At 38.8% G+C, this 17,596-nt stretch overlaps 1 protein-coding gene across 1 annotated transcript in view; it reads right to left on the bottom strand.

The window, feature by feature from the left end:
• Positions 1 to 10,890: 10,890 nt before the first annotated feature.
• SLC36A4 (solute carrier family 36 member 4) overlaps positions 10,891 to 17,596 on the bottom strand; it is a 59,377-nt gene continuing 52,671 nt past the window's right edge. The window contains exon 11 of the mRNA XM_040631004.1: positions 10,891 to 13,750. Within this exon, the coding sequence (XP_040486938.1) occupies positions 13,443 to 13,750 (308 nt within the window). The 3' untranslated portion in view covers positions 10,891 to 13,442. The remainder of the gene's footprint in view (positions 13,751 to 17,596) is intronic.

The raw sequence follows: 17,596 nt of genomic DNA, 5'->3' as shown, positions 1-17,596 counted from the left end.
TTCTCTGCATTGGATGTCCATTGATGGAGCCTAGCAGAGAGGCAAGTGTAGAATAGAAGGCAAGTATAGAAATAGTAAGCAAGTATAGAATAGCAAGCAAGCTATAAATCCAAGGGATGAGACAGCACTGCAGTCAAGCTGCCAAAGGAGGCAAGTTCTTGGGGGTGAGAGGCCGTTGGAAGCAAGAATGAGGACTTCCATCTCTTTCTGCTGGTACCACTCTGTGTTCTCACAGAGATGGGCTGCTTACGTTCTTTTTTATTATTTTTATTTTTTTGTGGCTGTAATTTTATTTATTTTTATAATAATTTTTTATTATGTTATGTTAGCCACCATACAGTACATCCTTAGTTTTTGATGCAATGTTCCATGACTCGTTATTTGCGTATAACACCCAGTGCTCCATGTAATACGTGCCCTCCTTAAAACCCATCACCAGCCTATCCCATTCCCCACCTCCCTCCCCTCTGAAGCCCTCAGTTTGTTTCCCAGAGTCCATAGTCTCTCATGGTTCATTCCCCCTTCTGTTTACCCCCCTTCATTCTTCCCTTCCTTCTCCTACCGATCTTCCTGCTATTTCTTATGTTCCATAAATGAGTGAAACATATGATAATTGTCTTTCTCTTCTTGACTTATTTCACTTAGCATAATCTCCTCTAGTCCCGTCCATGTTGCTGCAAATGTTGGGTAATCGTTCTTTCTGATGGCTGAGTAATATTCCATTGTATATATGGACCACATCTTCTTAATCCAGTCATCTGTTGAAGGACATCTCAGCTCCAGCTACTCAGCTTGGAAACCAGAGGATAAAACTGGAAGCCTCCAGAAATAAGGGAGCATAATTGTCATAAACAAAATAATTATACAATAACCTCTTACATTTGTTGTGTCTGAAATTGTGAACAGACGACCGAGCTAAAAAGTCTACTAAAAGATTTTTAGGAGACACAGACAATATTATTCTAAAATTTGTATAGGAAAGTAAAGGTACTAAAATAGCTAAAACAATTTTGTACAAGAAAATAAAGTGGTAGAAGTTAATATACCAGATTTCACAGCATATTCCATAGCTACAATAATCAGGGCAGTGGGGGTGTTGGTGGATGAAGAGACACATAGACTAGTGGAACAGAATAGAGAACCCAGAAATAGACCCACAGATACCCCCAAATGATGTTTAACAAAGATGCAAAAACAAGTCAATGGAGGAAAGATAGCCCTTTCATTAAATGCCAGAGTAATTGAGCAGCCATGGGGGGAAAATGAATCTTGACCTAAGTGTCACACCTTAAACAAAAGTTAACTCAAAAAGGATCATGGACTTAAATGTAAGATAGAAAAATAGAAAACGTCTTTACTTTTTATTTATTTATTTATTTTTAAACTTTTTTAAAAACTAGGAGAAAGTCCTTAGGATTTAGGTCTAGGCAAGGATTGCTTGGACTTGAAACCAGAAACATGATCGATGAAAGAAAAAATTTATAAATTGGACCTCATCAAAATAAAAACCTCCCGCTGCAAAACACCCTGTTAAAAGGATGAAAAAACAACGTACAGTCTGGGGGAAACATCTGTGCAAACCACACAGGGTTAACCTGTGATTTGGTGAGGTCTGCTCTCTGTTAATGAAGGTTTGGTAGCTTTTTTGTTTTTATCTATTATGTTCAGAGGCTTTTATTCTTATATTGTACAAAGCTATACTTTTTACCTAAAAATATGAAGCTTTGGTAACTATTTACTTATAATCAAATCATAATTACATATTAATACTATCGTCATTTCAGGAAATTAATTCTCCTTTCACGAGTTTAATTACTGACTTTATCTTTTTAATGAAAAATGATAGGGTGCTATATTCGGGAGCTGTCAGTACAGCAATATCATTCTTTACAGCTGTTCCTCAATCCATCACATGTTAAGAAACATTTGTGTTCAGAAAGGACTTTCAAATTTAGTTCAGCGGCTGCATTCCGAGCATGAAGCTTGCTTGGTTCTGACTGACAAAAAGCCCATGCAAATTTCAGAGGTGAAATATCATTCCAGGGGCGCCTGGGTGGCACAGCGGTTGGGCGTCTGCCTTCGGCTCGGGGCGTGATCCCGGCGTTCTGGGATCGAGCCCCACATCAGGATCCTCTGCTGGGAGCCTGCTTCTTCTTCTCCCACTCCCCCTGCTTGTGTTCCCTCTCTCGCTGGCTGTCTCTGTCTCTGTCGAATAAATAAATAAAATCTTTAAAAAAAAAAAAAGAAATACCATTCCATATTCTCCCCATTGCTGATGTGTCTCCTCTCCTTGTTTAATGTTAACAGCTGAACGGACTGGATTCCTTTCACCTTTTTATAACAGCAGTTAATCCTCAATCATTGTCGCCTTTTACGTTCCCATGTTGGGACCTGTTGGTTCTGAGCACAGTGCTAATCAGATCAGCAACTCAGCTGCTTGGGCCTCTTGTAGGAGCCAAGTACCTCCATTAAGGGAATGGAAGGGATGTGTGAGAAGAAGTTTTATCCAGAATGTGCAGATTGTGTATCTGATTTTCTCTGACGTCGATCGCTGAGCTGAAAATGACAATGTGTTGATAGCTCAGTCTGAAAACATGGCTACCGATTTCTCCAACTTCTTTACCAAGACACCTGTGGGGACAGCAGGGTGTGAGTGTGTTTTCTCAGGGGTCTGTAGTTTAACCCAATTTGAGATCCTTAAACTCAAAATTTCCTGAAGGTATTGTACTATATTTTAAAAATTCACATGGTTTTTGATTTTTTTTTTTTTTTTTTTTTTTTTTTTTTTTTTAGTATGAAATAGTATTTTTAGTTACCATCTCTAGCTGAGACATGCTAGATATTTACCAATCCCATTTCCTTTTCCTGGGCATATAGAAATTCTCGATTTCTCAGCCTTTCTTGCAATTAGTGACATAGGGCCAATTGATCAGGTTCCAGGCAATGGGGTGTGGGTGGCAGGGATGTAACCCTCTTCGAGGTCTGGCCGTAAAACTCCATACACGATTGGGAGTGGTTTGTTAGCAGCTACCGTACTTGTTCTGACTAATGCACCAGGAGAACAATATTTTCCTGCCAGCTGTTCTCACCAAGGTGCAGTTTCATGGAGTTAATTTTGAAAATGGACTAAATCGAAGAATGACAGCATTATCAGATTTAGTATCTAGGCCATCTCCTTCTTCTTTCTTGCTGTTATAATTCTTCCAGACCTCAAGCTCACAAAAATATGTGGATACCAAAAATTGTTGTTCTTTTAGTTCTTTCTTTTCCCCCAAAGTTCAGTGAGTTCTATTAGGGTAATCATGGGAGATTGGCCAAGAGGATACATTGCATACATCATTTGGCAGATTTAAAGCGTTTCTGACCTGTTGTCATCCTGTTAGTGTCTCATTTTTTTATTGAAAGGGGATGACCAATGATGCAATTTATTTTACACTAATGTGATCGTTTCCATCCTTTACAGAGCTGTCCCTCTTGTCCATGGGTTCACTTTCCAGCATTTCAGTTACCTGCTCTCTACCACGGCCTGGAAGCAGATGATTCTCTTTCTGACACATGGTCAGAGGTCAGAGTAGCCTCATGCTACATGACAGTACCTACATCATTCATGCCACTTCATCCATCCTGAAGGCATGTTACCATCCCGCATCATCAGAAGCAGGGTGACTATAGTACAGTAAGATATTTTGAGAGAGAGAGAGAAAATACATTCATATAACTTTTATTACAGTATATTGTTATTCCATTTTATCATTAATTACTGTTGTTCATCTCTTACTGTGCCTAACTTATAAATTAAACTTCATCATATATAATCAAGCATAGGAAAAAAACATGGTATGGAATAAACCATATTCCATGGTTTCAGGCATCCCCTGGGGTTCTTGGAACATATCCTCCATGGCTAAGTGGGGGTGGGGGAACTACTGTATTTTAAGAGTCTTGAAAGAGTCAATCATCTCCATATTTATTGTCTTCATCAAATGCAAATCCTAGGATTTGTAACACTCCCTCCCTTACACCAGTTCTCAATATTTATTCCCAATTTTCTATGGCCACAACAGGAAAGAAACCCGTGAGGTCTCTCTTTTGCCATTTTCAGGCTTTGTGTATCCTAGACAATTCCCTCAGCCACTCATTTCACCAACAATCTCTCACCAGCATTTCTCAAATTTTCGTTATCCCCAAACTACTTAATGGCTTGAACTCAGTGTACTCTTAGACCATTAATTCAAAGTGAATAGAAAGAGACATGCTAAGTATTCAAATTATAAAAGTGGAACATGATATTCATGGTAAAAATAATTGTTTCATGTCAGTGGAAGAGGGATGATCTCACTGCTAACCTTTCACTAAGCTTTGGCTCAATAATTCAAACACTAGCTTCTACATGCGGTATGTTTCTTCCCTGCCTCTTTTTTGCTGCCAAATTGAAGGATTAAAATTAAAATTATAGATGATTGAGAATTTCAACAAGTGTTTGATGGCTCCATCTGATAATTCTAGATGTTCAGGTCAAACATGGATCAAGAACTTAATGGAGAGGGGCGCCTGGGTAGCGTAGTCGTTAAGCGTCTGCCTTCGGCTCAGGGCGTGATCCCGGCGTTCCGGGATCGAGTCCCACATCGGGCTCCTTGGCTGGGAGCCTGCTTCTTCCTCTCCCACTCCCCTGCTGTGTTCCCTCTCTCGCTGGCTGTCTCTCTGTCACATAAATAAATAAAAAATCTTAAAAAAAAAAAAGAACTTAATGGAGAGATTTAATGAATAAGGACCTTGAAAACTCTTAAGTCCACAAAGGAATTGAAACCTGGTGGTTTGACTGGGTCTAGTTAGGGGTAGTGACAGACAAATTCTTAATCTGCTCTTTGATTGCATTGCGTTCTGTTGAACAATTCTTCATGTCTCATTGCAGCATCTTGATGTGGCTTTTAAACATACCCATGATTTCTCTGCTTTGTTTTTCCTAATGAGAAAGAAAGTCATCAAATACTGGGAATGAGTCCAATTCCTAGTGACCAAGGCATTTGGACCACAGCTGGTTTTGCTTTGTTTTAATCCTCACACCTTCTCTTCACCATTGAAAACTGGCAATAGTTCATCCCTGCAGTGATAAATTCAGGCTTGTCAAGATAATTGAGGGTATTGCTGAGATGCCCCCACACTTGAAATGATAGGAGTGGTCTTTATTGGCATTATCAATGTCATGGAGGGATTTCTCTGTCCCTATTTCACAGCTCCTGAGAGCACATTTCCCTCTGCCAACCAGCATTTGTCAGCGGGGAAAAGCAGGGTCTTACATCCACTGCCCACTTCTTGACAGAACGTGCTTACAATGTCTACACGCAATAACTGCAAGTTGACCATAGTATAATTTTCACTATTTCCCTAAACATAAAATTGCAATCAGGAGGCACCATGGTAGATGGCTAATTAATCTCTGAAAACCAAGCAAGTGTGTGGATTTGCATTTGGGGGCTACTCTGCTATTCTTGTAAGAATCTGGGCCTCTGCCAGAGTTGAGCACAACACATCTCCAGTCTATATAATGACTCAAAAATTAATTAATTAATTAATTAGTTTTAAAGATATTATTTATTTGTCAGAGAGAGAGCAAGCACAAGCAGGGGGAGCAGCAGGGCAGAGGGAGAAGCAGGCTCTCTGCTGAGCAGGGAGCCCCACGTGGGACTTGATCCCAGGACCCTGTAATCACGACCCAAGCTGAAGACAGATGCTTAACCGACTAAGCCACCCAGGTGTCCCCCAGAATAATTTAATAATCCCTTCGGTTATGCGTTGTCTGTATTACGATAACCGAAAATCATCGAGCACATCCTTCATATATGCACTACACAGCATTAGCTGAAAGGTAGAATTGCTCCCCACGTGCAAAGTTTGTGAATATCTTCCACATCATATAGCACCAGTACTATGTGGTTTCTGACACTATCTTTTTTTTTATAATAACTTTTTGTTATGTTATGTTAGTCACCATACAGTACATCCTTAGTTTTCGATGTAGTGTTCCATGATTCATTATCTGACGCTATCTTTTAATACAGCTATCGAGCAGTCATTAACAGTGGGTGACTACTAGTACAAGCACATCCTAAAGAAGGTGACCTGGACGACATGAGGAATGTAATCTTGAGGGGTCTTGCCTTCCCCGAGTTGCAAAATTCATCTATTTTATAGTGAAAACTATGACCGTGGTTGGTCCTAGAGCACACCCAGCAGATAACACACTGGGAGGAGGTCTCATGAAAGACAATGTATGGAGCAAGGGTTCTTCCATTAAATTAATGCCAATTTCCAGATATCGATTGCTATTCTTATTTTCCCTTTTCATTTCTAGCTAGTTCTGCAAAATGCTCATCTTGACAGTCACTTTTCCCAACAGTGATAGATTCCCATTCTTGATTGTTACTGGGGTCCATTTATGGCATATACTGTGATGCACTTTGACCATAGGTAGCTTCTCAGAACAGCCAGAGAATACTCTCCTTCGTGAGAGGGTTCCCCCAAACTGCTGAATGTATGACTCTTTCACAAGCAAGGAATGTTTAGGCATCAAAAATTCTGAGTATTCTCAGACATCAGGGCTAGATGTCACACTTTAGACAGATACTTCTTTTTATACTTTTTAGACAGAAATGGACTACTTGCATTCTAGGTCGTATGTAATTTTTTAAACAATGGGTAGAAAGTATACCCTCTGACTTTTTTTTCTACAAAACTTAATCTGCTCATGTACGACATGAAGACATGAAGGCTTGTGAGAAAGGGTTTTCCATTTTTTCCTTTTTATTAGACTTCCCATGAACTACCAGGAGCTCCTGAATATGGCATTAAGGTTTGACTGATTCTTGGATTTTTTTTACAAGACACTTGACATGGTGGTCCTTGCTTTACAGTATCACAGCCTCCAGGGTTAGCACACGGAAGAGGGCTGGCTCCAGCCATTAAACAAATAGGCTTGGGGAGTGGAGGTTTATATAAAAAGCATGACTTTGCCCCTATGCTTGAAGTTTTTAATACGTGCCAGAGCTCTAATATGGGCTTTTCCTTGTTATTTTTTTCAATTTGTACATTCATTCAACAAATATTTTTCAGGCATCTACTATGTACCCAACCTGCTCTAAGCACTGGGTTTTCAGTAGTGAAGATAGCCGACAAAATTGCCTCCACCGTGGAGCTTACATTCTCGAAGGGTAGACAGAGAAGAAACCAAACAATGAATGCATGTAGTATGCTTCCAGAACTCCCAATGTAGCAGAAAGACGGACACAGACCATGTGGAAAGTGTGACCATAAATCCAGGGTCATCTGATAGCATGAAAGAAGACACAACTCACTCTGAATAGGGGAGAGGATGGCTGGGAAGGCTTCCTGCTAAAAGAGAATCAGGCTGAGTTTCACCAAGAGCTAAGGATTGGCTAAAGAAAACAGGGGCGGAAGTAGAAGGAGATCGTGTCAACATGACATGGAGTCCTGCAGGTGAAAAACAGACCATATGCTGTATATTTGTTTGGTAACAAGCACTTTCTGTCACTTGTAGGGGAAGCAAAGGGGTGAGGCCTGCCAGTGAACCACATTAAGGAGCGTGGTCTTTATACAGCTGACATTGGGGAAGGAGAGAAGACTTAAGACAGGAGAGTGATGATAACAGATTCACTATGCCTTGTTCTTTGCCCTTCTGGAGCGCCGTAAGGAGCTGGAAATACAAAGATACGTAAGACCCTGTGGGTCTCTGCTCTGAAGGTATTCCTTCTGCACTGCCCAGAGCTTTGGGCTACGTTCTCGTCCTGCTCTAGGCCTGCTCAGTCTGATCCACGCTCAACACTCCTTTCCTCTCTGCTGAGAGCAGGTTAGCCAGGTGGGGGGTGTCCCTGTGTCCAGTCCTCATCCTTAGCACAGCTCAAGATCCAGCATGGAGGAGAATGAAATTACTCCCCAATTCCTTGGCAAGACTCGTGTTTTAGCTTTAGTTTGAGAAGCATTCTATCATCTGGGACCAAGTGGTCCTGTGCTTCGTGGCACCAGAAAACTTTGAAGACCAAAAGACCTGAATCCCTCCTACCATTTTAAGCCTTCGAACAAATCTACCCTTAAAAGGAAACTTCAGATCAAGCCAGTTCTTTAACGTGTGAATCCCACCAACCTAAGTGCAAAATTGTGAGAACACGGGCATATGTTAGAACCACGACTCTTTTGCGTAAAAAAAACCCTAAAATTAATTTTACAAAGTGGATGTATTTGTTTTCCTTCAGCAAGTATTCTGTGGGTCTTTTCATTGCATTTCTCTCTCTCTCTCTGTCCCTAGTTCTATCCATACTCTGTTGGTTCATTTATTGTTTTTGTCTTTCCATTCCTTCTGTGGCTTGGAAGAGCATGTAGTCCTACTAAAGCTTTATAACTTTATTCCCCTTTATTTTCTCTTGCAGTCCTCCCTTTACTATTCATTTAAAAATTGTAAAGTCCATTCTTTTTTAAAAGATTTATTTATTTGTTTCAGAGAGAGAGCACACGAACATGAGTGGGGTAAGGAGCAGAGGGAGAGAATCCTCAAGCAGACTCCCCGCTGAGCATGGAGCCTAACGTGGGGCTTGCTCTCACCACCCACGAGATCATGACCTGAGCCAAAACCAAGAGTCAGATGCTCACCTGACTGCGTCACCCAGGTTGCCCCAAACCCATATTTTCCCTAACACTATGGTTCCACTCTCTGTGTACCTTGTGCTGGCTCAAAAGCATTATTTTTACAGAGTTGCAATTAACAATTTTATGTATTTATTCTTTCCCAAATTATTAACCTTGAGTGTAATGACAGTGTAATGAATAAATCTTCATTGTATTGTAGGTTAATAATCACAATTTATGATTTCCTTATTGCTGAACACTTAGGTTGTTTCCAATTTTTCACTACGAAAATGCTGCTGATGCTTCTTTAGGAAGAGAGTGTTTCTCTCCTGATGAACTACAGTGTGCCCTTAGGTTAGGGTCACGAGAGCAGCATTCTTGATGTAAAGTTTAAATATGTTTATGGTCTTTGATTTGTGGAGTTGGCACAACGCAAGCAAAATGTATTAAAGTGTAACTGATACCTATTCTTGACCTAAAGGAGTGGTAAATTACATCACAGACGTAGCATCTGCAGACTGCTCATTCTGCATTGACTCTGTAGGAGGGTCAGGTCACGGTTTAGAGTATGTCCCTTCATTTTTAATCAATTTCAGCTCTTAAATCTCAGAGGTACATAGTATCAACTTCCAAGGTTGAAGATCACATGACAAAGAATTAACCACAAAGACTGATTAAAATGTATGGTGAGAATATACTAGTGCCGTTTTCAGCTTATGACATCTGTCAATATCATTTAACCTTATAGAAGACAAATTCATGTAAAAAGGCATTTGCAAGCAAAATAATTATATTTTATTGAAAATTCAGAAGAGTTACAGTACTTTAAGACAGGGTTTTTTTTAATATTGTAAAGAAAAATAAGTTAAAAGAAAAAGGACTGACTCAAGTGCAATAACATTTAGTTTTCAAACTGACAAAACCATTTTGAAAAACACAAAAATCCACAGCTTAATTTATTCACTGTATAAGCATTTGCTTTCCTATTTGTTATCAGGAAAACTCTAATGGAATAATTTTTGGAGTGATCTTTCAACACATCATCCTTCTGGACCCAATTTAAATGGTTGTTCATATCAGTATCTAATTCACATGGAATGCGTGCATAAGAAGTAGCTAATTTTAATATGACATTTTAAGAATGAGAGTAAGTCTTCATCTCATTTATCATAGGGTAATAAATAGCATTTCCAGTCATTTCTTAAGCATGTTTTCTTATCTCCTAGGTGAAAACCAACCACTTTCATTAAGGCGTTTAACCGAGTAAGCACTAGGGGCATGAATAAGATTACCCATAACACTGCCGGAGTGTTAACTATTGCAGTCAGCCACTTAACGTTAGGAAGTACCTTGTCACACCTTTTAGATCGAAGTTCTCAAATTTTCTTATGAAGGGGGAAGCTAGATCAGCCAAAATGGACAAAATTGATTCATTTAAAAAAAACACACTCATTTTACATGATCAATGGTCTGTATTTTTACCAAATCTTATTCCCCAACAGAAAATATTCATTGGGCCACTGGCATAATTTTTAAATTTTTATTTATGATTTCCATTATCTCTACTCTGCATCGTCTCTGTTTTAAACCAAGAAAGGAGAACTGAGGTTGAAACCTACTGTAAACAAACGCACTCCTCAGATGCTGTCGGGGCGGACATCTAGTGAAGAATGCCACCGGTAAGCTCCGCTAAGACCTGTGCTTTGCCACAGCTAGAAATGGCACTAACACGGAGCTCTAATTCAGAGTTCCATTAATATTTTTATAGTGCTTTGCAGTTAGACAGCTTTCCTGTAACTATTCTGAAAATACTGAATGAAATTAGGCCCTGTTAGGAAATTTACAACATGCACATTGCATTAAATGCTTGTAAAAACGTTAAGTACGCTGCCTAGATGAGAGGCAGAAATGGTTTTAAGAAAGGAGAATCCAGCAAGGACAGAATTAAAACATAATGTGGCATTTGCTGATCCAGTATACTTTTTTATTTGATAACATCATACAAATTGGTCTTTAACCGAGGAAAAAACCCTAGTTCTTATTAAATTGTGGAGAAATCTGACCATGTGGGGAAAAGAAGCTCCTCTGATTGAAAAAAAAAAAATTTTATATATTGACTCTGAAACTGGCGACACGCTTTTGAAGGTAAAGGACGAGGGATAACCAACTTAGAACTGAAGTCAGCAGAGGTGAATGAAGCTCTCCTGTCCCTCCCCCACCTCTGTGGTTTAGAAAGGGCTCTCAGGCACCTGATTCGCTTTCAAAGAGGCTCTTTATTGTGGCAGAGGAAATGCGGCAGTCGTCTGAGCCATGGCGTAAGGGACCAAGACACCGGATGCACAATTTGACAGGTGCGATTGCTCTCATTTTTCCAGGCCCGAAAATAAAAGCAACAGCTGGTCTCATCAAAACATCTTCTCTAAAAATCTTTAGAAAATGTTGTGACTCATTAAAACTAAATTTTCAGAGGAAAAACATTGCCACTGATTTTTTTTGCAAATAAAATACATCATCAAAAATCCTTAAGTAAGGGTGCATTTCTGCTTTACATCTAAACAGTTTCTTGTTAGGGATTAAAACTAGTCTCTCCCTTTTAGCCGCTTCTTTCAACATTTCAACTTTTCTCTTGTACTTAAAGTATCGATGATTTAGTGGCTGTCGATTCAGCAGTCGCTGCATAAGGAAGCCTGGTTGATAATGCGCTCGACATTTTGTTCAAGCTGAATCTAAAATTTATTTATTGCTATGATCAAATATTCAAAATTTATTGAATTTGATTAATTAATAAGGAAAATAAACAGGTCAAAGTATAAACAAAATTTCATGCATAGACTAGAAATATCTGAAGACGGCTGACAAAATAATAGTGCTTTCTATTAAATAATGGTTTTCAAGTCATTTTATACCAAGTTATACATTTAAAAAAAAACCCTAATTTATTCTTAGACACATGATTATATAACAGTTTCAATGATGACTACATTTCCTATAACTTCTTCCACATTCTCTCAGTATGACTAAAAGCTCACCAGAACAGATTTGATATAAAAGTATCACAAACAATTATTGGTGATATCTAATGTAAATGTTTAAAAAAAGTTTGACTCTTATGAATTTGTACAAAAATAAAGCTTCTGATACTTTGTTAGAATTGTATTTGATGACTCAATGATGCAAAGCAAAAGATACTTGAACTAAGTTAACATTCATGTATAAAAACACAGACTACATACACGACAGTGATCTGGATGACACAGTGTTACAAATCAGGGTACCGTCAGCCTGATTAAAAAGTTCAACATGTTTTGAAGCATGAACTTTTTAAAAAGTCAAGATTCTTAATGTTTTAAACCTAAAATTTTTCATTTTTCTTGTCAACTGAGATTGTTTTGGTTAATAAATGGGCTTGACGAATATGAAGTAATAAAAGGTATTTCTCTTTGGAAGAAACCGGGAGTGTCTCAAGATTTTAGTAGTCTATTATTGCCTTGATTTTTCCTCAACATAAATTTCTTTATGGTTTTTTTTTTTTTTTATCCTGCCCCTTCAGATCACTAAAAGGCTATAATAAAGCCACAGGGCTGGAAGGAATACACAAGTCCTGTATTTTGTCAGATACCCATTTTCTGCCATTGAGAAAGATGGTGCCTACAAAACCCAAAAAGGGAAGAACTAGTAAGGAGAGTTTGAGCCATAAACAGAGTAGCTGGGTACCTTTTACTAGCCAGCAGTTAAAACAGCATGTAGTTTCTATTCTTTAAAATAAACCAAAACAAAACAACAGAAAACTTCTTTCTCTTGTTGGGGTTTATATGGCTGTAATACACGCTTTTTAGAGTTCTCTGATCTTTATGGTCAGGTCACATATACGATTCAAAGATCACTGGCTTTCCAAGTATTAAAATAATTAAATAGATGCAATGCTACAGGCTAAACTGGACATAATTTATTCTTTTTCCTGGATGTGATGTGAAAAATAAAAAGTCCTGGACTGGGGGTCAAAAGATCAGGTTCTCTTGCTTGGTCTCAAAGCTGCGTGGTCTTAACCAAGTTACTTAACCTTTCTGGGCATGAATTTTCTTAGGTAAAAAATAAGGGAATTGTGTTGGATAACCCTTGAAGTCTATTTAAATTTTACTGAGTCACAAAGTCAGGATCTCACACAGTGCCTCAGAGTTTTCACTGGGCAGATCAACTACCATCAGAGAACAGTGTAGAATAATTCTGGTTGTAGGGATTTCTGATGTTTACATTAGGGCTAATGAGTTTTCTATCCTTCCAGGGATGAATCATTAAGTATTTGGCTCTCTAGTAAAAACATGATTAAGACATTTTTACATTAAACACCAAGTCCACTTTGATATTCACCGAGATAGTGAGAAGATTTTTGTTAACTATGTCCTTCTTTGATTCTCTTATTATTAGAACCGTGTTCTCTCCTCAACTGGGTGGGGAAAGAGGAGCATCGGTGTAAAAGAGAATCTTGGTTGGAGTATTTCTGATTGATTGAAGAATAGTGGAAGTCTTTTTATTCTTTAATTTTTCTACATTTTAATTTCTTAATTTTAATTAAAAAAATTTTCAGGACATTTGTTGAAATTATTGCTGATATTTAAACCAATAATCTGTCATAGTTTACCACGATCGGTAAAGAATTACAGTTTACTACTAAAATACCCTTATTGCGCCAAAAGAAAAGAGAATTTGGTTCTAGTTTTAAGCACATGGCAATGTATTCTACTAGTTCTTATTTTCATCATTTTCAGAACTGAGACAAAAGGAGAAGACTCATAATTCTGCTTCCACTATTTCAAACCAGATGTAAAGCATGTTGAATTCAAATTCAGAGAAGGATTTTGTGGAGTGCCAGCTATAACTGTGGGAGTAGGATAAATAATTTCTTCAACAGTTACATATGTACCCAAAAGGAAACCAACAACTCCAGTGAACGCTATAGAAATATTTTTCAGGATCATCCATATATTGTAGTGTTCCTTAGAAAACGTAAGAATTTCAACCAAGGGTGGTAGGATCAGGGCCAACGTGCTGCTGCTCACAGCTCCAACGAAGGAAATCACAATATCCAAACGAGGAATCAGAACTGCGCCAGCACCTAGAAAATGAAAATACATACTCTCCTTATTTAAATACTGAATACTTACATGAGTACTAAATGTAGGTAACTCTACTTTCTTTTATAACTTTTCTGAATTATTTCAAAATGAAAAGTTAAAAAAAAAAATAATGTACCAGTACTGTTGACCAGATTTTCTTCCAAACTGCTGGCAAGCTTTCTGAAAAGCCTTGATCTGGCACTTTCTTGATCCTACTTACCCTTCTCTTGCCGAAGGTATCAACAGAGGGTCTGTAAAAACCAAGACTCATATTCCTTTCTCAAATGTCCTAAACCGGCTCACCGAACGACTTGCTGGGGGTGTGGAGCGGCCACCAGAAATAACAACTGAGTCTGCTCATATGCCAGCTATGGGGGCTACGTCACCCCTGCCTGTCACCAACGAGGATTCCGTCACCACAGTTCTGGCTTTGAGGACTCCACTGATGCATGAGTTGGCTCTTCCTAACTTGTCTCCTAAAGCTACCATCTTCCTTCTAATCTTTTTTTTATCCCTCTCTCTCTTTTTAAGATTTTTATTTTTAGAGAGAGAGAGCAGGGGGAGGGGTAGAAGGAGAGAAACTCAAGCAGGCTCTCCACTGAGCATGGAGTCCAATGCAGGACTTGATCTCATGACCCTGAGATCATGACCTGAGCCGAAATCAAAAGTCAGGCGCTCAACCGACTGAGACCCCCAGACAGCCCTATCCCTCTCTTTTTAACACTAAGTTTACATACTTTTGTGTTTCTCAGTTCTAGCCTCTTTGTCTCTTGCTGAACTTTCTTGGTGTATATATAATTTAACTTGGGCTCTGTAATTAAGTCTTCAGTTTGCAGCCTACTGGTTTCTCCACTTCTTAATTTTTAGGTTACGGGTTTTTTTCCTTCCCCTGTTCTCTTTGTGGTTCTCAATGCTTTTCAGGAGGTTATGGTATTAATTTGGAACTACCAGGTTTCGTGGAAATATTTGTTATTTCCTATTTAATTTCTTTTGAAAGCTAAAACCCTAAAAATGATTTGGAAATTATAAACCTAGCCTCATACCTAGAGGACTGAAGTGTGGGAAACTTTCCTAAATAAGACTTTGAAGAAGTTGCAGCTCTAACCTAGAAATGCTTGATAAAGTGGGCTCCCTGTTGAATAGATGCTTGCTACATTCTTTTAACATGTTTCTCCATGGAACTATAATAACTCCCAAACATAATTAGGACCTTTCAAATTTCATTGACAACATCCATTTCATGGGGACACACTTCTACCTACTTATACTAGATGGCAGTACAGAAGGAAGGCCAGACAAGCAGGACTAGAACATTGCCATCTGAAGAGCTTTTCATTTTGGAATTCATTTTTCCTCATTCGTGTTTTTCTATAATCCAGCTGTTATTAGTAAAAATCAAGTGAAATATGGTTGGAAAACCATGTGGAGGAACACTATAGGTTTTTTTTTTTTTTTTAAGATTTTATTTATTTATGTGACAGAGAGACAGCCAGCGAGAGAGGGAACACAGCAGGGGAGTGGGAGAGGAAGAAGCAGGCTCCCAGCGGAGGAGCCTGATGTGGGACTTGATCCCGGAACACCGGGATCATGCTCTGAGCTGAAGGCAGACGCTTAACGACTGTGCTACCCAGGCGCCCCACACTATAGGTTTTTTAGAATTTGTTCATTCAGACTAAAATTCCGTTTATCAAACACTTTCATTTTTTAATTTTTTTTAAAGATTTTATTTGTTTATTTGAGACACACACACACACACACACACACACACACACACACACAGCACAGAATGGGGAACAGAAGGCAGAGGGAGAAACAGATTCCCCACTGAGCAGGGAGCCCGATGTGGGGCTTGATCTGAGAACCCTGGGATCATGCCAGAAGCCAAAGGCAGATACTTAACTGACTGAGCCCCCCAGGTGTCCCTTATCAAACACCTTTAAATCATTAAATTTATCAATTAGCTGAAGTCATCCTTTAAACCTTATATAATCAGTAGATATCTGCTAGTAAAAAATGGCTTGAAGTATTATTTGGTAATGCTATTAGTCGATAAGGAAGACAAATATATACATTTTAGGGAAATTTGATATATAAAAACCTCCAAAAACAGGAAGTCAAAGGATAGTCTGGGATACAGAGGATTTATTCATTACAAATATTTACTATAGGATTACTGTAAATAGGCTGTCCTATATCATTTACAGACAGGTGTTATGACTAGATCTATTAAATACTAATTAAGTTTATTCAGTATTTCCCAAAACTATATTATAGAGAAAAAGAATGTATCCTTAAAGCATGAATTTTCCTCTCATTAAAAAAAATAAAAAGCCTATTTTAAGTCCATTCTTTGCATCTACAGGATGAAAACACAGAGAAGAAAATATAGAGAAAAAAAACAAAATACTTGATATTATAACATCAACAACAAAACTGTGAGGAACACTCCAGCACATAAATTTTAATTACACAAATAATTAACGGTACTCCCCACATACCTCCTGACTCTTAGATAGAATATGAGGGGATACAGCTTTCCTCACCTGAAGTGGCAACTGAAATGAAGGATTTTAGTGTATCTTCTCTAGTATTCTAAAAACTACTAAGGTTTATATTTTTTGGTGCTTTGTAGTCATAGTCTCCTAAGACCAGAAAGCAAACTCCCAAAGCCAAAAAGTTTTCAAATTAGAAATAGTAGAAAGATCAATGAATTGGACAATAATAGAAAGAAATAGTATTTCACAGATTCAATTCAAGCATGGAATTAAAATACTGGTCTCAGTGTTCATTTTAATTCAAAGTTTAACAGTTCTCTCTACAGGTTTGCTTGTAAAATAAAAGGTATTTATTGTAGTTGATGGTGGCCGTTGGCCAGCTTCTAGTCACGCTTCCCCCTCACCTGTGCGATGCCTCTATAGCCAGTAAATGCCGACGGGAAACAGGTAGAAAGAGTCTGACCCATCTTTCCAAGCTTTTGAGTTGCACTAAGAAGATACTTTGACATGATGATTCAAATGTGAAATAGAGACTTGGGAGTAACCAATATAATCCAAGCTGGTAAACTCACTACTTTGAGACCAGTATTACAAACTTGGGCTCGGTACTTGGAAAGGATTACAGAACACTGAAAGAGACCCAATTTTCAAAGCACAGCCAGCTGCGCCTCCACTCTCACTGCTCGTGTCGCAGTCTGCTCTGTGGACGTCACAGGGCCCCATCGGCTGCCCACACACTCATCCCTGTGGAGCGTGCCCCCAAAGCTTGTCAAGTGCTTTACAGAGCAGAGGAAAAACAGTCCCGTCATGCATATCAGCTGGCTTTTACTTTAATTTGGAAGCATGTGCCAAAGACGCCAGCGAAGCTCAGCGTCTGATGATGTGTCCCGGTGAAGTGGAAGGCAATACTAGCTGGTGTGCGTTCTCTTTGGCCGAAGCATGCTGTAACTATAACTATAACCCTCAATTACCGCTGAGTAGCTTTAACTATTTTTACCCAAGAGAGGAGCAGCAAAGAAACACCGGCCATTCTGTGTGTCATGAACTCAGCTCCTGAGGAGAGCCCCTGGCTTCTGGGAATAGACTCCCGGGAGCGGGTGTGCAGACAGGTCGCTTGGACATAACAATGGCGGCCAATGTGCAGAAATGGGTGAAGTTACCGAACTATCAGAAGTTATTAAATCCCTTTAACATTTCCTAACAAGCTCCTTCAAGCTCCTTCAGTAACTAATTCTAAAAGGAGATACGCTTTCAGAATAGAAGTCTTACACCTATGATAAAAGGGACTTGTACTGAAATCAGCCTTTTCATTTAGTACAGTTGTCAAAATATCAATAAAAACAATATGTA

This window comes from Ursus maritimus, unplaced genomic scaffold, assembly GCF_017311325.1.
Source record: "Ursus maritimus isolate PB19 unplaced genomic scaffold, ASM1731132v1 scaffold_16, whole genome shotgun sequence".
Lineage (NCBI taxonomy): Eukaryota > Metazoa > Chordata > Mammalia > Carnivora > Ursidae > Ursus > Ursus maritimus.
This window is presented reverse-complemented; position numbering and strand designations above follow the sequence as displayed.